The 25,929-nt window shown below is 36.6% G+C and overlaps 1 protein-coding gene across 4 annotated transcripts in view; it reads right to left on the reverse strand.

Annotated features, from left to right (window-relative positions):
- Agtpbp1 (ATP/GTP binding protein 1) overlaps nt 1–25,929 on the reverse strand; it is a 153,660-nt gene that overhangs the window by 105,441 nt on the left and 22,290 nt on the right. For all 4 annotated transcript variants that reach the window (XM_033758789.1, XM_010605516.3, XM_033758791.1 and 1 more), the window contains exons 4-8: nt 16,436–16,503; nt 14,127–14,190; nt 13,575–13,721; nt 12,940–13,071; nt 10,728–10,821 (exon numbers count right to left, since the gene is read on the reverse strand). In XM_033758789.1, coding sequence (XP_033614680.1) covers nt 10,728–10,821; nt 12,940–13,071; nt 13,575–13,721; nt 14,127–14,190; nt 16,436–16,503 — 505 coding nt within the window. The remainder of the gene's footprint in view (nt 1–10,727; nt 10,822–12,939; nt 13,072–13,574; nt 13,722–14,126; nt 14,191–16,435; nt 16,504–25,929) is intronic.

The following is a 25,929-nucleotide window of genomic DNA, read 5'->3' on the forward strand; positions in this document are numbered from 1 at the left end:
CACAAGGGCCAAGTCTCACCCAGGAACCGGTAACTCTGTAGCCACTGTGGGCCTTGCTTCCGCCTCTTCTGGAAGGTCTTGAGAGTTTCGACCCCTGTCACAGTGACCGGTGAAGTGAAGACCTCTCCCTCTGGAAGACACGACAACTCCTTTCTCGGGATGATAAATGAAGATTAGAGTGCTACCCTTGGGAATTCCCAGAGGTTCTCACTCACCATACAGAGGAACCCTAAGAGCCTGCTGCCTAGAAACACTTCCTGTCTGATGTGCAAGGGGCAGACCGATACACTGACCCTTCAAGGAAAAGTGCAGGGGCTCAGGGCCAGGCAGTATTATCTTACCCTTGAAAACTGGGCCACACTGTGCAGTCCTTTTTCTATGTGTTACAAGTACAAGATTACTCAAGAGGACAACTCCACGAACTTGCCAGCTCAAAGGTTTGCACCGTGACGACCCTTAGAATGTACACAACTCAAGATTTAAAATCTTTCTATGTAAATGAGTTATGAATTCACATGGGAGTAAATGTCACTTTAACATGAGTAATACTGAGGGCCAGGGATGTAACTCGGCAGTGCTGTTCCTGCCAAGCAAGTGTAAGGTCCTAAATTCAATCCCCAGTACCAAAAAAATAATAATAACAGAGTAAGGAACACTAGGCAGGAAAAACTTTATGGTAATCTTAAACTTGAGTAGAACACACCTGAAATAGATCTGTCAAGGCCAGATAAGAGACTTTATAAAATAGTAATCCTGAAACTATGGTGAGAAATTTTCCCTAAATCATAATATCAAACAGGAAAATTTATCTACAATTTCCCCATGTATAAGAATTTTTCTAAGATCTTTTAAGCATCAGAAAATTAACACAGCTGAGAAGTGCCATAAATATCTTAAGTATGGTAAGCATTTCTTTCATACATCAGAACTTCATCTTGACTGGAGAAGTCAATAAATGTGATGATTAAGCTATAATGATCATAAATATATATGTACAGAGCGATAGAGCATCTAATTTTATAAAACTAACACTACTACACCTAAGTGGGGAGACAGGGCCCAGTGCACTAACAGTGTGGTACTTCAACACCCCAATCTCCAACATCACATGGAATCATCATCTCATAGGTGAAAAAACCAAAAGCCTTTCCTCTAAATCAAGACAAGGATGCACATTACTACTTTTCATCAATATAGAACTAGAAATTTTATCCAGAGAAATTAAGTAAAAGAAAAAAAGATACACTAATTGAAAGAAAGAAACCAAATTATCCCAGTTTGCACCTAATAGTAGAACTGATAAATGAATTCAGCAAAGTAGCAGGATACAAAATCTACACATAAGAATCAATAGCTTTCCTACATACTAATAAGCATTTGCCAAGAAAGCAAACTCACAATAAAATAACTATGAATAAACCTTATTAAGGAAGTTAAGACCTCTACAATGAAAATTATAAAACACTGAAGAAAGAAACTGAAAATACTCAAAGGCAAAAAGACTTCCCATAAGCCTGGATGGGAAGAATTCACATCATTAAAATGTCCACAGTACACAAAGCAGAGTTAATGCTATCCCTTATCAAAACACCAATGACATTCTTCACAAAATAGGGGAAAAAATCCTAAAATTCCTATGTAATCAGCCAGAGCAATCCATCAAACAGAGCAAAGCTAGAAACATCACAATACCTGATTTCAAAATATGCTACAAGGCCAGGAGTGGTGGCACATGCCTGTAATCCCAGCACACTGGAGGCCGAGACAGGAGGGTTGCCACAAGTTCAAGGCTTGAACTACATAGTAAGACCTTGTCTCAAAAAACAATAAACAAGCAAACAAAATCAAAATATGCTATAGAGCCATAGTAACAAAATAGCATGCTACTGGCATAAAAACAAGACACATAAAACAATGGAGTAGAACAGAGGACCCACACATCTTCAGCCATGTGATTCTCAACAACAGTGTCAAAAACAAACACTGGAGAAAGGAAAGCCTCTCTTGCAAATGGTTTAGGAAAACTGGATAGCCACATGTAGAAGACTTGACTCCCAACTCACCCTGTGTAAAATGTAAAAATCAACTCAAAAATGGACCAAGACCTTCATGTGAGGCCTATGCCAGTATCTTGATGTGTTTCCTCTGTTTTCCTGCAGAAGACTCCAAAATTACAGCAAACAAAAGCAAGGACTGAGAAATGGGATTCTGTCAAATTATAAGCAACACAACAAGCAGAACAAGGAGACACCACAGAATGGGAAAGACTGCCAGCTACTCATATGACAGAGGGTTAAGACCCAGAATGTGTAAAGAACTGGGGGAAAATCCCAAAAAGTGATCTTTTTCAAAGAACAGGCAAACAATCTGAATACTTTTCTAAAGAGGAAAAGAAGTCATCAATAAATACAAATAAATAAATAAAATGAAAAAATGCTCAGTATCATTAGCCGTCAGGGAAATGTATATCAAAACTACAATATAATGACATCTCATCCCAATCAGAATAGTTACTGTAGAAAAATAAATAAATAACAAGTGTTGGTGAGGATGTGGAGAAAAAGGAACCCTGAAACATGGCTGAAAGTATAACCTATGGAAAAAAAGTATGGAAGTTTCTCAAAAAAAGTAATAGAACCACTATATGAGCCAGCTATGATACTCTCAGGTGTATATGTAAATAAAGTAAACATACAAAGAAATATTCTCCACTTCCCTGTTTACTGTACCTCTATTCACAATGGCTAAGAAATGGAATTAGCCTCGGTTCTGTCAACAGATGAATGGATAAAGAAAATAAAAAATATACACACAATCGAGTATAACTCAGTCATAAAGAATGAAATACTGCCATTCTCAGGAAAGTGGACAGAAATAGAGGATATCATGTTAAGCAAAATAAGCAAGGCAGAAAGATAAGTATCATGTTTTCTCTCATATGTAGAAAATTAGAGAAAAAAAGATAACCTGAAAATACATGAGGGATTATTAGTGATTAGGAAGGACTGGGGGGTGGAAAGGAAGATGAGGAGAGAAGGCAGAAGACGGGTGTATGAACATGATCAGGGCACAATGCACCCATGTCTGGAGACAGCACAGTGAACCCCATTCATTCATTTGTACACTTAGCATGTGTTAATGATTATAATCATTAGAAAGAAGGCAAACAGAACTGGCTCTTTCAGGCAAGATGAAATAACAGAAACTAGACCTACCTTCTCATCTGAGCTTTTCTCAAAATGGACCAAACAGAAGAAACAATTACGTGATGAAAGACAGACGTCCATGAGACTGAACAAGTGAGGTAGGTGCTCCAGTTGCCCCAGCTCACCACACATTAAGAGAGCCACCTGGCCGGCACAGGGAGATCAGTCCTGTACGGAGCATGCCAACTGGTCACAGTGCGCAGGGCAGAGCACCCAAAAGAGCAGCACAGAGAGAGCAGCTCAGTGTTTCAGAGGTTTCTGTTTGAACTGTGAATGCAGTGATCAGCACATGTGTGTGAAGTAACTACCAGAACTGCAGAAAAAGCCACACTAAGTGATCAGAGAACAGCGGCTGTACTTGCAGAGAGCTGCAGACAATGTGTGCTCCTTCCTGCCAGCCGGGAACCCTGACACTTAGGGGTGCAGGCCACTGCACTCCCGGATAGGCCTTCCTAGCACGGGAACAGCCTCAGACTCAACAGCGCTCTAATCCTAACAAATCTGAAAGGCTTTTATCAGACTATTTCCAAGTAACATAACTGTATCCTTAACAAACTGTATCCTTAACAAAACTGAAAAATATTTAAAGATCAATGAGGAAAAAAATATTTAAAGAAATACAAAAATATCCAGAACCTACTGAGGGAAAATTCACAGTATCTGGCACCCAATCAAAAAGTATCGGGCACAACCCTTGTCACTTCCTCATTACTCTCTTTTGTGCCTTTTTCTATATGTTTATTGCTTAATAGTCACTTAATTTTTAAATATCCATATGTTTAGAGGTTTTTGTAGAGTATCTAGATACATTTTAGCACTCAAAAATCTATCCGCAAATGATTAAAAGATCTCCATTTCCAAACAAGAAAAAAATTATCAGCGAAAAGAGAATTGAGACACATGATGAAAAAACATAACCAAATGAAATTTGGTATAACTGATGCTGTGTTAGAAAATATTAAAGCAGTTACTACAATTCTATGACATATGTTCAAATTGCTCAAGGAAAAGCAAATTGTTAATTAAGGAAGGACATTATCTTTCCAAATTTAAACATACAGTCACTATTAGATCCAGTCACCTCTACTCCTAAGTATCTCCCCAACAGAAATAAACACATATGGCCACATAAAATCTGGCACACAAACATTCACAGAAGCTTTATTTATAACAGTCAAAATCGGAAAACACCTAAATGTCTATCCAGAGGTGAATGAATAAACAAATCATAGTATATCTATAGTACCTCCAAACCACTGAGAATACTACCAATGATCAGAAGGCATAAGGGCCAGGGATTTAAACTCAGTGGTTCTGCCACCTGCTTCATAAGCACAAGGTCCAGAGTTCAATCCCCAGTACCAAAAAAAAAAAAAAAGAAAAGAAAAGTAGAAGGCATAAATACATGAAACATCAATGAGCCTAATTCATAATGCATGAAAGATGCCAGATCCACATCCACTATATGGTTCCAATTATGTAAAACTGGTGAGCATGCAAATCAATCTACAGCGACAGAAAGCAGAGCTGTGATTCCCTGGGCCAAAAAGGAGGAACTGTCAAGGAGAGCAATCACAGTTTGGGTGGCGACCTTGAACCTGTAACTGTCACGACAGCTTCAGAGGTTTAGCTACACATCACAACCACAGCACCACTGTCAGAGCTCTAGGCTGTTCCTTCACAGAAGCTTTCCTCTTTCTCGGTAACCAGGTATTTATAATTGTGTTGGTATAAGGATGAAGAACAGTATAGATTAAAACCCTACATGTCAATTCTCATTACATTGTACACTTTGAATATGTACAATTCATACATCAGAAAGAGATATGCAGAGCCAGGCGAGGTGGTGCATGCCTGAGACTAAAGCAGGAGGATCACTCTGAGTTCAAGGCCAGGCTGGACTATATGGTGCATTTGAGACCAGGCTGAATTACATAGGGAGACCCTGTCCCAAAAAACCTAGAAAGAAAGAAGCAGGGGGCATTATACATTGGGCAACCAGGTCTTATAAGAGAACTAAGTAAATCCCTCCTTCAAGAGCACTTTGTTTAACTGCTGTATGTTATCATTTTTATTTAAAAAGTAGAAGAAAGCGGAGATAAAATATTTACTTCCCCAAGCGCTAATCAGTGTGATTAATCATCTCTGAAAACCTTAAGACTCACTGAATCCCACATGTATGTCCTACAGTAAGCAGCAGATCCCACCACAAGTATCTTACCACTTAATGTAAGTAGTTCCTTTGGCTCTATACTAGGTTTGAATCCAAGGCCTTCACTGAATTACATCCCTAGGCCTTTTTTTGTTTTAAGGTTTGAGACAAGGTCTCCCTAAAATACTAAATTGCCCAGGCTGGGCTCAAACGTACAATCTTTCTGCCTCAGCCTTCCAGAGTGCTAGGATTTCAGGCATGTGCCACCACACCCAGCTAATAGGCAGTGTGTTTGCCAACTGTTTTTTCCCTGACCTACCTAAAACACCAATCTCTAACTACAGACAGAAGTCAAAGCTTGTGAAGGCCATTTTAGATAATTAAAACTCTTAACAGAACAAAGAAAAAGATCAAAAACTGTATCTACTATTTAGCACATACAACTGACTTACTGTTAATCACTGAATTGCAGAATTGTGTCTCCCATATTTATGTTGAAGTCTTCGCCCGGACATCAGAATGTAACCTTCTCTGGGAAAAAGGTCCTTGGCAAAGTAACTAATTAGGATAAAGCCCTTTTGGAACAGCCAGGCCCAGACTCAACACGCCCAGGCTCTGATGGGACAATGAGCAGACCTGTGCAAGGAAGGAACGTCGTAGCAATGACAGAGGACGACAGGAATGCTGCAGCTGCCTGGGGTCAGCAAAATGGTACAAACTGGCAAAACGTAGGGAAGGGAGGAAGGGAGGGAGGAAGGGAGGGAGGAAGGGAGGAAGAGTGGGATCCCCACACACACACAGACTCTACCAGTCTCAGAAGCAGGACAGCCCTGAGGCAATGAACTTGTTTATCGTGAGGCAATGCACTTCTGCTGTTTTAGGCTACCGAGTTGGTGGTCATTTGTTACAACATACCTAGGAAGCTAAAACAATGAGACGCAATTCTTGCAAAGAACTCATATAAGATTTTCTCATTTACACATAATTATTTACTCAAAACTACAGAAAATCTTAAGAATGCTTTCAGAAAGTCTTTCTCCCCATGGACAGTTGTTTTACAATATGCTTAAACCAAGTAAAACTGCTTCTGAAAGCTTCTAACCCTAAAACCACAACACTTTCGTTAATGCTCATTCCTCAATTCTAGAAAGGTGGAATATGAACACAGTTCTGTTTTACTCTAAAGCCCATCAGGCTAGTTACATACTTCCACTAGATTAAAAGAAGTAATGAAGTTTGATTCAAAGTCATCTTTAAAATTGTGACCAAAACATTATTTAAAAGGTACTAAACTTTAGTACAAAGGAATTTCTGAAATTCTGTGACATTTCTAACCCAGTATGAATATGTCAAACTTAAACAAGTATTTTAAAATACCAGATCTGGTGAAATGGATAGTCTGTATTATGCTAATTGATTAAAATTTCCCAGTATCAATTATTTATACTTCTTCATATATTTTTCCAATCTTTCTATTTCCCAGCAGAATACAACCAGTGATAATTCAAAGTCTTTGGCTTTCTCATTTAGGAGTAGTGAAGGAGGAAAAGCTTGCATCCATAAAGTCAGTATATTTTTTAAACTGTGGGTGAGTCCTGGCAAGGCCTCCAACATAGCGAAACCCAAGAGGATAGTTATAAGAACTGCTAAAGTTATTGTCATCTGGATTGAGTTTTAACACTAAAGTCTAACGCTAGAGCTTCCGCTAGAAAACCCTAACAGGAACCTTGGCCCTTCAGACACAAAGCTCCCTCAATATTCTGTCCTGCTAGGGTAGGGCACTGCTAAGAATACCACAACAGAAAGCTCCAGATGTGTGCACTTCCTTATAGAAGGGAAGAGCTCACACATTAGTAAAAATGACAAGAGACCAAAGAATAAATGCTTTGGACAATAAGTGGTTTATTCTTTTTAAAGTAAAAAGTTCTCTTAAAAATATAAACAAAATTAAGAATAAAAATTTAAATTATCATAAAACAAAGATTTATAGACCAAAACATAAACTATACTATTTAATGTGTTGTTTTGTATGATTTTTATAATTTAAAGGTATGGTAATAGATGTAATATCATAAAATATCAATGATATGAAACTGCCTCACAAAAATGTAAAATATAATTATTTAATAAAAATATATAGAAATAGAAAACTGCTGGTATAATTTGATAATTGTGTACTTTTCTCAGAAGTTTTAGGCCCACTGATTTCTCTATAGTTATGGACACATCCCGTGTGGTCCACTATAAAGAAAACTTCTGAAATGTTCCATTTCTCCTAGGCACATTTTATATTATATTTGGTAACTTAGCTACAATACAATAATGGATCTTAGGTAAAAAAGGATCATAGCTATTATATAAAAGATAAATTATGAAGTTCTTTACAGATTAACTGGAGATATGACAGAATATTTTAAAAAGGAGCTGGACATGATGGTGTACCCCTGTAATCCCAGCACTCTGGGAGGTTGAAGCAGGAAGATCATAAGTTCTAACCCAGCTTGGACAACTTAGCAAGACGCTGAAAAAATTTTTTAGAAGAAGTGGGGTAGGTAGCCCATATGAAGGCTCTGGGTTCAATCTCCAATACTAAATAAATAAATAAATAAATAAGAATGAAGGCCAGGGATTTAGCTCAGGGGTGCCATGCCTACCTGGCAAGCAGAAGGTGCTGAGTTCAATCCCCAGTTCCATCAAAAAAAAAGAATGGAGATGTAGCTCAGATATACACATATTTTTTATATTAGCTACAACTCATTCAAACCAACTGTTTACCTAAATTATACATATTAATATAAGCAATGTGCTAATTATAGAAATCATCTCATTAAATCCTCATAACCTTTCAAGAAGGCTCTAGTGTTACTGCCATTTTCTAGATAGTAAACAGGGGCACAACAGAAAGTTACTTCACATTCTGGAGCAGGTAAATATCAGAGCTACATACAAATCCAAGTCTCCACTACATTACACCAACTCTGTAAATTGGTTAACTAATTATGATACAAACATTTTTATCTTGGTACATATCATCATATATTTTAGGAATGTATATAATCTCTTCATAAGTAAACATGTTCACTATACCAAGAAATATTTAATAAATAAATATATGTTCAAGTAAGATCCAAAACATTTTATAAATTTTTGACATTTACTAAGAAAGGGTGGAAAGACTGGAAATGTTCTGAACTTTTCCCTGTTACGTAAAATTTAACCTAATAGTTTAGGTGGACAAGTTCTCCTTTACAAGACTCACAGCTAATAAATAAAGAACAGGGGTGAAATGAGAAAATTAGGAAAGTCATCATTTTGCAACCCCTAATAAAATAACACGTCCAGGTAATGCAAACATTAAGTGATAAATCATTAGTGATATTAGAGTCCCTCACATACCTAGCATCACCTCTAAAATATCTTGACTTTTTTTAAAAAAGGGTAAATCTAATCAAGTCACTACCTGTATCAGCATACAGAAAATTTCCCATGTATGTAAAATGATCCCCCCCAAAATAAAATAAAATAAAATGACCCCAGCATAGTGTTATCCTAATCTAGAACATGGAACATTCTAAAGAAATATTATGTAGGTCCTACAACAACACAGAACAAAAAGTAGCTAGCTTTTTATTGATTCTAAAAGGTTATGAGATACCAATCAAATGGAATTTATGGATCTTATTTGGACTCTAACTTGAACAAGCCAAGTGTTTTTTTAAAAAAGGGGCATTTTGTAGATCATCAAAAATATAAAATGATAATAAATTACTATTGCTGGGCACAGAAATGACAGTGTGGTAACAAAAATAAAAAAAAAAAAAAAAAAAAAAAAAAAAAAAAGAAGAAAGCTTGTTGTACCTGACAGTGATCATATTAAAGAATCTGCAGATCAAACAGAATGATAGACATGTGGTTTAAATTCTCTAGGAAGAAACTAAGGGCAGGGAAGAAAAAGATAAAATAAAAATATCAGAATGATTATTGTTGAAATTGCATAACAGGTACTTTAGTGTAGACTTGAAAACTTTGTAAGCATGAAGAATAACATATGTTTATTGTTTAGATTCTGCTTGTAATAAACCAACTGTAAGAGGGCAATTTTGGGACAACTGGAGAATACACGGTATTTGTATTAAGGAATTAAAAACTCCTGGATGTCACTGCAGTATTCTGGTTATTAAATACTTATTTAGTAGAGTTATGCATTGATATGTTTAAGAAATGGTAACATTCACAGAAAATCACCCCATAGAAAGTGTCTAGGATTTGACAATGTGAAATAGGAAGAAAAGGGCTAAAGGTGTAGGGAAGTGGGAAGGGTAGGGGAAAGGCAATAAGGGAAAGAAAAAAAAATAGGAGAAAATGAAAAAATGGAAATAAAATGTTTGTAAATGGGGAGGGGAGGAGGGGGTGAAGGGAGGGCAGGGACAAGGGGAAAAAATGAGAACCAAGACCTGTCATGTAAAGGTACAAGATCCCAATAATGAATGTAACTGTACTGTATACCTAAAATGTACCAATAAACTCAATGGAAAAAAAAAAACACTCCAGGAAAAACAAAGTATAGAGAAGAAAGAAAACAAAAAGGTAGAATGTTGATAATTTTTGAATATACTAAGTTAATTTATACCATTAACTAGTTTAATATAGTATAAAATATGATACATGTTTGAAAAATTCCACAATAAAAAAAAAATTAAAGACTTACCTCTAAGCTTAGAAGACTAAGTAAAACTAAATAACTACACACTACTTTCATTTAGTTTAAAAAGCCCACTATGAGTGAAGACACATACAGATATATAGAGAGGTACCTCGGTTCACAAACTTAATTCTTCAGTTTTCGTCTAATTTGGATTGCAATCACAATCAAAGAAAGAATTAAATTTGTGAACTAAGATACTACTGTATATAAAATATACCTTCATTAAATATCTATAACTATATCTCAAGACAAAAGAATGACATGATTTTGACAAAGCAGAAATGTATAAACTTAAAGATGTTCACATAATAGAATAAAGGAAGTAGTTTTTAAGAGACTGCAAAATTGGGTAGGGAATATAGTAGGCACTCAATAAATGTTTCTGCTTGAGTGATAGTCTCTAAATTATCTTATTTCCTCTTACAGCATCTAGAAATGTTTAGTTTAAATTTCTAAAAATACTACATTCAGTGAAATTAAACTTCTCTAACTTTGATGTATTTTTGAAAATTAAATTTTTACAAAAGAAAATCTTTACCATAATAAAATCAATAAGAAGTAAAAGACCCTAGATACAATTTAACTTGACCATTGTAAAAATCCAGATAATGAGACCCAGAATAATAAAGTATATACCTCTATTTACATTCAAACATTTACTCACTTCATAAGACCTGAATTCTTCTTACTAAATGGTCCAACGATTTTAAACATCAGTTCCACAACTCCATTTTTCCCTAAGGTTACTGAATTCACAGCTGAAAGGGGAAGAAAAAGATACAAAATTACTTAAAAATTTTAATAAGTAAAAATGTGTATACTTAGGGATACCCTTATAAAAGTACTTATTAAATGTGAACTCAAGTCACTTGAATCCACCTTAATCACTTCAAGGAAAGTTGGTAGGGAGCTTTGTTTTTACAGGAAGACATAAGTAAATTCTGAAACCACTTATATATCCCCCAAAAATGTTACTACAAAAAAGATACTTCAGTTGCTCTGTTTTGTTTCTTCAGTAAATTTAGTGACAAGGGGATTGAGAAGAAAAAATAAATAAAAAAAATAAAAAAAAAAACAGTCTCTGCCCTGAGAAAATTGTGTAGAGCATGAAACAGCAATGAGTAACTACCAAACTACTTTGTAAACAGATTTTAAGTTGTGGGTTATTTGGGGTACACCACTAAGGAGTCCCTATTCAGAGTAGGACAGAAGCTTTTCTGAAAATAATGCTTGACACAGTCTTTAAATATAAGTAGGAGTTAGCCATGAAAAGAGCTGACGTTAATGGGTAGAGACAGTTCTGGAATGTCTCTGAAGACAGAGGCATCAGCACAAAAAACCTGAGACGAAAAATACTGTGAGTATGTGCAGATACACACTGTTAAACACACAGTATCAAACAAAACACACAAAGGGTAAGATGAGGTGGAAAAAGAAGGTAAGGAACAAATTAGGAGCTCAGCATGGTGGCACACATCTATAATCCCAGTACTCTGGGAAGCTGAGGCAGGATTACAAATTTGAGTCCTGCCTGAGAAAGGTAGTGAGATCCTTCTCAAAAAGCAAAAACCAAAAAAATAGAAAGGGCTCAGTGCAAGGGCCCAAGGAGGTTCAACAGGAAGGAAGAAGGAAGGGAGGACCAAAAGGAGAAAGGGAAAGAAAGGGAAGAAATTATGGAAAATCCTAGAAGTTATTTCCTTCAGGTACAGGGAAGTGCACAAAAGAAACAATGTACGAGATTTGCATTTTCAGGGCTGCCCTGCTTTGCAAGTGTAAGGTCCCAAGTTCATTCCCTGGTATCCAAAAAAAAAAGATTTTCATTTTCAATAAACAGGTCAGAACCTACAGCACTCTTAAGAAAACAGACCTGAGACACTGTAAAAGGAAGAGAGGGTTTGAGTGAGATGGAAATTCCATAAGGACCTTAACTGAAGCAACTGAAGTAAGGAAAAGGAGGGAGTAATTTTGGCATTTCATACAATATGCAAACCATTATCTAACAGAACAGCTGTGCCTACCATTTTCTTTTTCTTTCTTTTTTTTATTTATTTTTTGGGGGGGGTACTGGGTATTCAACTCAGGACCTTGCACATGAGAGGCAGATGTGTGCGCCACTGAACCAAATCCCTGTGCCTACCATTTTCCATTCTGAATATTATTTTTTAAAATTACAGATAAAGCATTTGGCTAGCTTTCTAGTGGTTAAATCAATAGATGACCACATGATGTTTATAATTATATAAATATTCACTAAGTGTTCACTGAGCACATGTTTAGCCACACTGTCACAGGTACACATGCACACGCTGACATCTATACATCTGGTACTTTAACACTATTTTGCAATGGTAGTGTTCTGTAACAGCATATTCTACAATTCCCATTTTAGGTTCTTTCATTAGCCATTCCAATTTCACAGGCAGAAAATGAAAGGAAAATGCAAACCTCCTGGGTTTGGGACCTTTTGTGGCTAAGTAAGCATTCCCATTTTAGGAGACATTTTATCCAAGACCATCTCTCTGCGAACCCTCTCCTCCTGAGCTTCCTGGGAAGCTCATCTGCAATTTCTATTCTGACTTCCTACTTCCCTATTGATTGCTGCACAGTAATTAGCGCCAGCTGACTGTGCTTGTATGCCTTTGTTCTTAGCTTTCTTCTCATTCATGAAAATCCAAAGAGGTTTATAATTTCTCCAACTTCTCATGTTCTTATCCCACGTTGCTTTTGTAGCTGGATGTAATAGTTATAACAAGCTATATATATTATATCGTCTTTCCATTTCCACAAATTTGAGAGATTTACAGAAGTAGTTTAAAATTTTCATTTTGTATAACTTCATGGTACTAAGTAATTAAAATCCACTCCAAAACACTCACAGTTGGCAGAATACACTCGTAAAAGCTGAAGACAAGGTAGAACCAAGCGATGATTCTGCAAATTCTGTTTTACCAAATTCAGGGTTATGTTCAGAGCCCCATTAATTCTAGCTTTCACTCCAAATTTTTTATCTGTTTAAAAAAAGAAAACTTAATTTACTAAGTGTAACTTTTGAAAGTCATATAGCAATGACATTGTAAGTTTATATTATGAATTGATATAAATTATGAAGTTAACCTGAAAAAATTAAAACTGTAAATTTGGATGATTTTTAAAATACTCCATATACTTTTGAAGCATGATTTGGAAAATGTACCAAAGCGCAGAAAAGGGAAAAGGGCAAAAGTATAAGACTGGAATAGCCCAACGTGAGACGTCATGAGAAGAATTTCACTGATCCAAGACACATGCAGGCACGCAAACACAACAGGACATAATGGGATTCTGAAATACGTCTTCTTTTTTCTCTCATTCTTAACAGAATTTGCAAATTTTATATTCTTACAAGTTACTAGATAACTAAAATATGCATTCCACTCCTAAAAACAAGAAAAAGCACCATTTTACATTTTAAAACTTGAGCAGTTTCAAGGCAGAAACAATGTTACAAACATCACACAGGTGAAACCCTGACCTTTTGGTCCAATCTTAGCAAGAACAGAATGAACTTGCACCATCAACTCTTCATGTGGGGGAGATTCTTTGCAGGCATTCACAAGTAATTGTAACAAAATCTGTGAACCACCTTTGGCAACTAAGAAACTTGCTCTTCGGCCTCCACCTAAAATTTAAAAATCAAAACAAAATCTTTGAACAGTAAATCTTTCCCAGTAGGTATCACAACTTGGTAGGATTCAAAAAATACTTAAAATGATGATTTCTAAACTCAAACAAATTTGCTGAAATCATATTATAGTTTACTTCATTTACTGATAAAAATAGCACACAAAGAATAAACAGTGATGCAAAAATTCTAGGGTTCATTCTCTGAAACTTCAGAGTGGCAAAGATAATGTGAAGGACGCTTGAATGTACCAAAACCAACCAACAAAGAGTACAGCATGTCAGTTTCCAGATCCCAATATCAGAATACCCTCTAAGTATTAAAAAGTAATAATAAAGTATACATAATACATTGCTGATGACTATTCATCTAGAAATAAAATCAAAGAGAATAAAAACTTACCAGCTGATACCAGCTCAACAAGAATGCTTAAAATATTTAGTGTAGTTTGAAGATCTTTCACGTTCTGAAATAAATAGTTAATTTGCTTTACTAAAACATTGAAAATTTGTGATTCACAAACTTTTGTAACTATTGGGAGCCACCTATATTTTTCCAAAGACCTTTCCAACTTCTCTAGGATTCAGATTGCCACTATTCTCAATAGTTGAGTCTCTTGCCTGTAAGAATTTTTACAAATCATTTGAGCTTTTTTCTTAATATCAACATTCTTACAAGAGGAATTTGTCATTTCAATTCATCTTTCTAACATATACATAAAAAGTAAATGAATTAAAACATAAACGATACTACAAAGTATACACAGAGAGACTACTTAAGTCACCTAGCTATCACAGAAGGCAATTATTCTCCTGAGTCCTGTCCAAAATAAGAAGAACACTTAAAAGAAATCCATGCAAACATATATAATATATATATGTATATATTATATATGTATATAATATTTATATATGTATATAATATATACATATATAATATATATATGTATATATTATATACATACAGATTTATTTCTCCAGATAGTACCGCCCTATGGATACTACTTTGTACCTTAGAATTCACATATAAATAAAGAGCTTCATTTTTTTAAGTGCTACAGGATAAAGTCTATTATAGCGTTATATCATTAAGTATGTGTATTATCCCACTCAATTTGTCCTACTCCACTTATTAAAAAATACCTCAGGCCTCTGTGTGAAATGCCACCTTTTCTAAACAGTATTAAATTCTCACAAGCATTTTATTTGGGTATTTCCTATTTTGTTACACTAATATCTGTCTACATGTATAATTGCTAAACTATTTTAATTATGAAAGTTTTATAATGTTCTTTGATATGCAATAGAGATAGTCCTTTCTCATTTATTTTTCAGGAATATTCTTTCTATTTCTGCATATTTTCTCCTCTACTGATTTCAGAAGCAAGACTGCTGGTATTTCATTGAGATTACCCTAAACTGGCAGATCAATTTAGGGAGAAATGTCATGGTTATGCAGTAAAAGACTTTCTATGAAAGAATATGAATTCATTCCTTGTTTTTTTAAAGGAAAAAATTTTAAACTGCTTTATTCTACTTTTTCTTTTTTCATTGAGTTTATTGGTGCATTTTAGGTATACAACACAGTTACATTTATCATTGGGAATCTGCACCTTTATATGTGTATCTTGGTTATTTTTTCCCCATTCCCCTGCCCTCCCTTCAACCCCTGTACCCCTCCCTATTGACAAAGTCTCTTTTCCTTTTTTTCCTTTTCCCATATCTTTCCTTTCCCCTATCCCTCCCGCTTCCCCTTCCCCTTTGCACCTTTTCTTCCTATTTCACATTATCAATTATACATTTTGATCCATATTTAATACTGCAATGAATAAAATACAGAATTCTGATTCTGAATACATCCTCCTTAGTCTACTCAAAACTTTTACACTTGCACAGAAATTTAATTATCATTAATATAAGAGGTGTAATAAAAACATGGTGAATATTAAAAAAAAATTTTTTGTACTGGGGATCAAACTGATTCTTGTGCTGGCAAGGCAGATGTGGTGCCAATGAGCTAAATCCCTGGCCCAAATATTTAAATTTTAACAAATTTACTACACTAAAATATACTTGTTATTAATCCTCCTCAAAATATTTCCCTTCACTTCAAATGCACAAGTTGTGAAAGATAAATAGATAGATATAAATAATATGGCATTGTACAACTTCTGGCTCTTCCTCAAAGTCAAAATTACCATGAAAGCTAAACATTCTCAATCAATTCAGAACATCAAATCATCCAAAATGGGTACGGGATTTAGCTCAGCAGTACTGCACCTGCCTTGCAAGTACAAGGTCCTGAGTTCAATCCCTCGTACAAAAAAAAAAAAGCATCTGAAATAGCACAAGAAAAGACAGTTACAAAAAAGACTTCTACAACTGCTTCAGAAACTGGCAAGAACAATGGGATAAGTGTGTTCCAAGCAAGGGGGAGTATTTTAGGGAATTAATAGCGATTTGTCTTTTACCATAATAATTTTACTTTAATATACACTGTACTTTTTATCATATATTTAATGTTCAAATAATACATACTAGAATACTTACATCACCATTCCAAATCATAATTAAAACATGAAACGTTTTTATTCACGAGCTTTACATTTAAGAAAAAAATTGACATTTCATGTGTGTACACACACGTTGGTTTTCCCTTCAGTACTGCTTCCTACTAGTAGTTACACAATTAAATGAAAATATCGTGTTTACCTCTAATGTTGACAGCAGAACATCCACTGCCGCAGAACCTTTAGCAGTCATTTCTCTCCTTGTTTTTTCTAAAAAGTACAATTTTTTTTAGCATGAATGAAAAAAGTATGTTTTATTCCATACAGCTAATATAAAATCAACCGTCCCACTGTGTCAGCAAACATCTGTATTATCTCCTAGACACTCTTCCCTCTAAGGCTATCCCGTTCCGTAGAGACTTCTAGAGTCCAGTGAACAAGCCCTTCCTTGCATTTCTTCTCAGCTCCAGGACAGAATCTGTCCATTTAAACTAATAACATAGTGCAGGTAATAACACTTTGCAGACCACAGCAGGAGCAAAGTAGAAATTACAATGGTAAGTTTATCTTGATGAAAATAGTTTATCAAATTAAGTGAAAGTGGACACCCAGTATCATTTTCAAATGTTTTGATTATATTAATACCACTTCAAAATTCTGAATCACAGAACACATTTTTAAAAATAACTGAGGAACAGCCAGGGATTTGGCTCAGTGGTTCTACCACCTGCCTCACAAGCACAAGGGCCCGAGTTCGATACCTGGTATCAAAAAATAATAGTAATAATAACTGAGGAAGAGCAACTTCTATAAGAATCTAGAGAGAAAATCACCAAAATAATACTTTCACTAGTATGGAAAAAATGTATAATATTCCTATTACTTAAAAGCTCTAGATTTTCCTCACAAGTGTCCCTTAATTAATAAGAGAAAAGTAGACCACAGACCAGTATTTAAGAAAGGTACTAATATTTACCATTCCATGTACTTTCCCTACATTATTTCGTCATGCCTCACTGTAACCCTGGAATGATTTCAATTCATTCACATTCACTTAAGCATGCTTTTTTGGATAATACTATATGGTCCACTTTGAAAAAAGTTCTATGTGCTGCTGAGAAGAAAGTGTATTTTGTTGTTACTGGGTGGAATGTCACACAGATAACTATTAAGTCCATTTGTTCAGAAGTTAGGTTCAAGGCCAGGGATTTAGCTCAGTGGTACCTCTGCCTGCCTCACAAGTGCATGGTCCCAAGTTCTATCCTCAGTACCAAAAAAAAAAAAAAAAGTTAGATTCAACTTTGGTATTTCTTTTTTATTTGTCTGGTTGATCTGTTTGTGACAGTGAGGTACTGAGGTCCCCTATTATAACTGTGTTCATGTTTACTTGGTATTTTATGTCCAGGAGTACTTATTTTATGAAGTAGGATGTTGTTGGTGCACATATGGCAATACAGTGATGCCTCAGTTCACAAACTTAATTCCTTCCACAATTCTTCATCACCTGATGCAGAGGTTGCAAACAAAAGCATCCCTGAAACAAAGTACCACTGTAATCGCTACCTCTTCCTGTTGGATTGTTCCCTTAGCCCATAAGCAGTCTTCTACAGTTTTGATCAGTTTTGGCTTGAATAGAACATGGCTAGACCTGCTTGTTTTGGGGTTCCTGTTGCATGAAATATCATTTTCCATCCTTTCATTTTCAGTCTCTGAGTTTCTTTTGATGTTAAATGTGTTTCTTGAATACAGCATACTGTTGAATTTTTTTTATCTGAATTAATTCTGCCGGCTGTGTCTCTTGATTGGGGCACTTGCTACCGACCATAGGGCAGCAAACATGGGATTTCACGAGGAGATACAGGTTCTCTGAAAGGTGGGAGCAGGTTCAGCGATGACAGTCAGACAAAAGCACTCAACACCGAGGTGAAGTTTGCAAATGCTGCTGCAATTTTATTTCTAACTCTAGGTGTTTATATACTAGTTTCAAGGGCACACCTCAAGAGTGATTTCAGGCACAGGCAGGCATGAGAAAGATAGACAATAGTACTGTAAAAACTAAGACCACAAGGTCAAGTTAAGACCACACCTATATACCATCACAAAAGCTAAGACCATTAAGTCAAGGTAAGACCACACCTATACGCAGTCAGAAGGGGAACTTTGTAAAACAAAGGACTGGCTTCAGCATGTCACCTTCAGGATCACCTTCAGGACTTCACAGTCCGGGGCTCAGGGTCAGCACTTTGGCCGCCCGTCCTCTTGTGCCTCAATACCTCCCCATCTCTAGGAACATCTAATTGTTCCTAACCTTTCCTGGGCCCAGAATACAATTCTACAGATAATGAACAAATAGTAATAAAGACAAAATAGAACAGAATTATAAATGAACCCAATGTCCCCAAACTGCAGGCAGAGAGGCCAGCTATTCTCTTCACGGCTGACTTCGCATGCGGTGTGTGCCAAGGACTTCCAGGAGGCTTAACCCCGTGGGGACGATACCTCTGGTCTGGTTTCTGCCAGGTGACCGGCATTGTCACACAGACTCCACTGGAGTGGTCGTGGCAGGCACTGAGAATGATTACTGAAAGGTTCCTGTCACTGCTTTATTTTCTTATTGCTCATTTCCTTTTTTCTCCTTCTACTTAACTACCTGATATATTCATCCTATTAGACTTTTAGGTACAGTTAGTTTCACTGTCTCTTTCTAGCACATCTCGGAGAATTTTGAGGAGTGCTGGATGGGAAGTGGTCATGAATTTCTGTAGGTGTTCTTTATCATGTAAATACCTTCATTTAGTTCTGACACTGTTCTCACACGGGCTGCTTCTGCTGCCTATACTTTCAGTAGTGTTATTTATTGGGTGGGAGGTGGGCATGGCTTCACTATGCAGTTTAGATTGGCCTTGAACTTGCTGCCATCCTCCTGCCTCCTGAGGGCTGGGATTACAGGCATGTGTCACCATACCTGGTCCTCAACAGATTTTTAATCTCCTTAATTCCTGCTGGTACCTTTTGAAAGACTCTAATTCTTTGACAAACTGCTCATTCATGCTTTGGCTCATTTTATTTGGCTCAGCTAGCTTCTTATTAGTGTCATCTTTAAACTCACTGATCATTTTGTTTAAATTCATTCTCCAGTTTTATCTTCTGTGAGCTCGCTGAGTACCTTATTTATCTGGGTTTTTTTTTTATTTCCTATTATTTTTTTCAAATAATTCAACAGTGTGGATTTTTTATTTACTTTCCCTTTCCATCAATGCCCCATGTATTACCTTTGGGGGAGTGGAGAGTTTTGAGAAGCATTTTGTTGTCTTGTCTGCCCATGTTTCTATTGGTGTTTTGTTTTGTGCTGAGGTTTGAGAGTTGCTTGTAGTGGAAAATTTTGTTGCTAGTAAGGAGAACTCTTTAGTATGTTTCTGCTTTTCAGTGATACACTTTGGGCGTGACCTTTGCTTCTGCTCCAATATCCGTTCACTTCCACTTATTTGGAAAGGGATACCACAATATATTTGGCTCAGCACCCCGTTCACAGAAATGGGCCACAGGACTGTTAGTGACACAAAGGCCATCCAGATATTGGCATATAAAGAAAATTAATCAATAGCAACAAAATCAGTAATAGTAACAAAGTCAAACAAAACCTAGATATTGACATACCCTAAGAAGCAGTAATGTACTACTACCCTTAATCATGGAAAACAGATCTATAATTACAGTATAAATACTAAAACACATTGGTGAGTGTGTGCAGATCCCTAGGAGATGCAATGTCGTTCAGACCAGCGCAGCTGCAGGCAAATCCCAGCAAGGGATCTGCCCCAACCCCAGAGGCTGGGGCAAGCCTGCCCAGCCAAGGCCCACTCAGGAAAGAGCTGCAGAGGTGCAAAAGCTTCAGTCAGAAACCCTCTCCATAGCATAGGTGGTTTGAACCTAGGAACTGGGATACTGGTGAGCAGCAGAACAAAGGCCTCTTGGTGGCTTGGTGAGAACTGAAGACCACCGGGTGAGCCCAAAGTTGTCTCAGTAAGTCTGCATCTGTTGAAATGAGAAGACACAGAAACATGTCCCAAAATCAGTTTTCCCTTTGGTGATCTGGATGAGGGAAAAGACATGGAACAATCTGATACTCATCCTCCTGGCCACCCTGAACTGGCGACAAAAGAGAATCTGGAAAAAATGAAGTGATAAATAATTTCTCAGATAATAGCAGAGATTGTACCCTTAGTGCAAGGTATGATTAATAAATCTAGAGTGGACACAGATTTTTAAAAAAAGTGGAGCTGAGGAACATGATGGAATCCCAAAACAGGGAACAAACAGAATCCAGAAAACAGATATAAACATATTTCCAAGAGATTAAAAACTCCACTGAAAGTTTACACAGCAGAATGAGCCAATATGAAGATAGAATTTCAGATATGGAAGATTGGATTTCAATTAGTGAACAGGAAAAGAAAATTTTCTTAAAAACAGTAAGGAACCACGAAAAATCAATCCAACAGTTCCTAGATGATAGAAAGAAAAATAATATGAGACCTATTGGAGTCAATGAAGAAAGTTGAGAGAGTACAGATGACATAAAAAAACTGTTCACAGAAGTAATGGCAGAAAATTTCCCAAGTAGGGGAAAACAATTTGACAGGCAGACAAGTGAGGCACATAGGACTCCAATTAGGCAAGATCAAAAAAAAAAAAAAAACAAAAAACCTAGGCGTATAATAGTTAAGATTCCAGAAAACCAACAGAAGAACAAAATTTTATAAGCAGTCAAGAGAAAAGAAACAAATCACATACAAAGGAAAGCTATCAGAACCACAGTAACCCTCAAGGGAAGAAGAACCTGGAATGATGTATTTCAAGCACTAAAGGAAAACAGCCTCCAACCTGGATTGATGTACCCTGCAAAACCATCTTTCAAAATTGATGGGAGAAATAAGAAACTTTCATGGATACCAACCAGTATTTTTTGGAATACTCCAAAAAAATTTTAAACAATACCTTAGGAATGACAATGAGGATAACAACCCTAGGGAGCTCAGCAGATGAATCCATTAGGCACAACAAGAAATGAAATGCAAAGGGGGAGAATCTAACAAAAAGAAAAAAATCATGACAAGGATAAGTCAACACATATCAGTTATAAACATCAATGTTAATGGTCTCAATTCATCAATCAAAAGAAATCGATTGGCAGAATGGGTCAAGAAGCAAGATCCAACAATATGCTGCAAAAAAGAAACACCTTCAATTCAAAGGAAACTTATAGACTGAAAGTTAAAGGGTGGAAAACAATACTCCATGTCACAGAAACCTGGAAAAAAACAGGAGTAGCTATCCTCTTTACAGATCACGTGGATTTCAAACCAACACTGATCAAGAGAGACAAAGAAGGACACTATATTCTTGAAAAGGGAATAATCCAAGAAGAAGATATGACAATCGTAAATATAAGCACCAAACACTAGTGTGCCCAACTATATAAAAAAATACTAAGGGGGCCGGGGATTTAGCTCAGTGGTTCAGGTGCCTGCCTTGCAAGCGCAAGGACCCAAGTTCAATCCCCAGTACCAAAAAAAAGACAACAACAACAACAAAAAAATACTAATGGACATGAAAAATCAAATAAGCACTAATACAACAGTAACGGGGAACCTCAAGACCCCAGTGTCACAAACAGATAGGTCAACTAGACAGAAAATGAACAATGAAACAGAACTCAAACTCTTGAACAAATGAATTTAATAGATGTTTACAGAGTGTTCCAGCCCACAAAATCAGAATACATACTCTTCTCAGCTGCACATGGGTCATTCTCCAAAACAGACCACATACTAGCTCAAAGAACACATCTACGTAAATGCAAAGGAACTGAAGTGTTCCCCTGTGTATTATTAGACCATAGTACAATGAAATTGGAGATCACAAGTGGGAAACCACAAGTGGGCCAGAGATTTAGCTCAGCGGTTCTGCCACCTGTCTTGCAAGCACAAGGACACGAATTCAATCCCCATACCAAAGGAAAAAAAAAAACTAAAACAGGAACAAGACAAGGATGTCCATGATCACCACTCCTGTTCAATATAGTTCTGGAAACATTAGCCACAGCAATTAGACAAGAGAAAGAAATAAAAGGAATAAAGATAGAAAAGGAAGAAGTCAAATTATTATTTGCAGATGACATGATACTCTATAAAGAAGACCCCAAAAACTCCACCAAAAGTCTTCTAGACTTAATAACCAAATTCAGCAAAGTAGCTTGATACAAGGTCAACACACAAAACTTAATAGCTTCTCTGTAAATAGAAAACAGACTCACTAAGAGAGAAATGGGGCAGTCAATTCCTTTCACAATAGCATCCAAAAAACTGAAATACCTAGGAATTAACTTAATGAAAGAAATCAAAGACTTCTACTCTGAAAACTACAGCATCTGAAAAGAGATTGAAGAGGATATCAGAAAATGGAAAGGCATCTCTTGCTCCTGGGTAGGAAGAATCAATATAGTGAAAATGCCCATACTTCCAAAACTGCTATATAGAGTCAATGCAATCCCAAGAAATCCCAGCGGCATGTTTCACAGACCTTGAGAAAACAATCCAAAAATTCATTTGGAACAAGAAGAGACAGATTATTAGCAAAAGCAATTTTAGGCAATAAAGAGAAGTTAGTGGGTATCACAATCCCAAGCTTGAAACTATACTACAAAGCTACTGTGATAAAAACAGCATGGTACCGGCAAAGAAACAGACCTGAGGACCAGTGGAACCGATTAGAAGATGCAGAAACAAGTCCAGACACACTTAGCCACCTCATCTTTGACAAAGGAGCCAAACACTCTCACTGGAGGAAACATAGCCTCTTTAATAAATGGTGCTGGAAAAACTGAGTTTCAATTTGCCAAAGATAATAACGAGACCTATATCTCTCACCATGCACTAAACTAAAATCAAAATGGATTAAAGATCTAAATATTAAAACAGAAACACTAAATAGGCTGGAAGAGAAGTCAGGTAGAACTCTTGAAGACACTGGTGTAGGAAAAGATTTTATGAACAAAATCTCAGTTGCCCATGAGCTAGCACAAGTGGAATGTCCTCTTATTAAAAAACTTCTGCATAGCAAGAGAAACAACCAGCAGTGTGAAGTGACAACCCAAAATGTGGGACAAAATTTTCACCAGCTCTTCCTCAGACAAAGGTCTACTATCTAGAATATATAAAGAACTTAAAAAAATCAGACCTCCCAAATTTAAAGGCCCAATCCAAAAATGGGCATCTGAAATGAACAGACACTTCTCAGACGAAGAAGTAGAAATAGCAAACAAACATATGAAAAAATGTTTAACATTCCTGGTCATTCGAGAAATGCAAATGAAAACAACTCTGAGATTCCACCTCAACCCAGAAGGAATGTCTCCTATCATGAAATCAACCAATAACAAATGCTGGCAGGGATGTAGGGAAAGAGGAACCCTGCTTCATTGCTGGTGGGAGAGTAGACTGGTGTAGCCACTGTGAAAATCAGTATGGAGATACCTCAAAGAACTAGGATTGGAGGTCCTGTTTGACCCAGCTATTCCCCTTCTGGGTATCTTCCATAAAGAATTAAAAATGTCTCCCACAGTGATATATGCATACACATGTTAATAGCGGCACAGTTTGTGATAGCTAATAATTGAAAGCAGCCCAACTGCCCATCAACAGGAGACTAGATAATGTGGTTTTCAGCCATAAAAAATGATAAATTAGAGACATTTATAGCTAAATGGATGCACATTGAGGCAATACTCTAAATGATATAAATAGGACACACGTGCAAATACCGAATTGTTTTTCTAGTATGAGAAGCTGAAAGTGTAAATAAGGACTAAAAGGTATAATAGATAATGTGAAATAGGAAAAAAAGGGACAAAGAGGGAGGGGAAACAGAAAGGGTAAGGGAAAGGAAAGAAGGGAATGGAATTAATAGGAGAAAATGAAAAATAATGGAAACAAAACCTTTGTAGATTGGGAGGGAAGGAAGGTTGAAGGGAGGGTAGAAGGATGGGGAAAAACATAAGAACCAAGACTGATTATGTAAAGGTATAAATTTCCAACAATGAATGTCATTATATTGTATATATTAAATGTACCAATAAAACTAATAAAAAATAAATAGTAAGACAAACCAAGTGTTGACATACAATAAATATGTACTAAATGCTTCATCTATACCTCCACTAGTAACCCAGAAGTATTAAACAGTAATAGTATAGAGGTTTACTATATAAAGATTCATAAAGCTTAATGGTTATACAAGTAAGGATAAAAGAGACAGGAACATAGAGAATGAAACAAGTAGAATCTGAAAAACTAATCAATGGAAGATGAGAAGCAGGAGAAATAAGTAAGATAAAGGATTCTATTGAGGAAATCAATAATATTATCTAAAGTAGCAGAAAAGAAAAAAGAGGAAAATATATTAAAAGGAGGAAAAACCCCAAAGCTCAAAGAAAAAGAAAGAAAAAAATTAAATCAGAAAACAAAAAAAATACCCGGTATTTTTAAATGAGAGGTTTCTTTTTAGGATCTGCAGTCTTAGAATTCAGCAAGTCATGATTTTCTCTGCTTAGCTTTCTGGCCTGTGGATTTGGTTTTTTGTTCGTTTGTCTGGTACCGGGGATCAAACTTGGGTCCTTGTGCTTGCTAAATTCCCAGTGTATGGCCTGTGGGTTTGTGAGATGTCCCCCAACTCGCTCCAGAGGCTCCTATCTGTACATCCCAGATGATGTCAGCCGTCCAAGAGAAGGTGTGCCCTTGCTCACAATGCTGGATGGAGAAAACATTTAGACCACTGGTTGGGGTTCAAGCAGACTGCCGAACTTAATGCCAGCCCTTTCAGATCTATCCCTCTCTGAAAGCCACACTTGCCAGGTCTGGTTTCTCAAGATGGATGCCTGAGCCTCACCTTCTCAGGGAGTCTAAGTCTAACCCACACCCTCCCTGCGGCTCTCTTCTGGCTGTCACTGTGGGAGGGTAATACTGGAAACCCTGACGTGGAGTCCGTCGGGCTGTGGCTCAGTATTTTTTTTTTCTTTGTCTTTTGGTATCGGGGATGGAACGTGGGATCTTGCACTTGCAAGGCAGGCGGTGGAACCACTGAGGTAAATCCCCCGTCCTTGTGGCTCCGTCTTCATCAGCTCCTTCCCAAAATGGCACCTGATTAAACACTCTGGCAATACTGCAGACACTGCAGTGGATCTCAACTCCAGCTCAAGCCTGTCACGAAGGAGTAAAATCACTTTCAAAGTAAAATCCCACTGTTCTGTAGATCACAATAGTGGTGGGTTTTGGTCGAGGATGGTGCTGCTTGCCTGGTCCTTCATTTCTCTCTGGACCTGCCAATTCTCCAGGGCTTACCTTCTCTCCCTGGGTGTTGGCCTCCTCCCACTAAGCACACTAAATTTGCACAAGCACTGCCACATTATTTTCTCTGAAGTTTGTAATAAATATTGTACTCCAAATAGTATATTGAAAATATACTAGTTCCCATGCCTTTCAACAGCACCAGATATTATAATTCTCCCTAATTTCTGCCAATCTAACGTGTCTTTGTTGTTTGGATTATTAGCTCCTGAATTTTAAAGAAATTTTCACATGCGTACTGGTTATTTGCAGTTCTTTTTCTTTGAACTATAAATTTCTAACCTCTCCCATT

This window comes from Fukomys damarensis, unplaced genomic scaffold, assembly GCF_012274545.1.
Source record: "Fukomys damarensis isolate Sample0158 unplaced genomic scaffold, DMR_v1.0_HiC HiC_scaffold_4, whole genome shotgun sequence".
NCBI classification, from domain to species: Eukaryota; Metazoa; Chordata; class Mammalia; order Rodentia; family Bathyergidae; genus Fukomys; species Fukomys damarensis.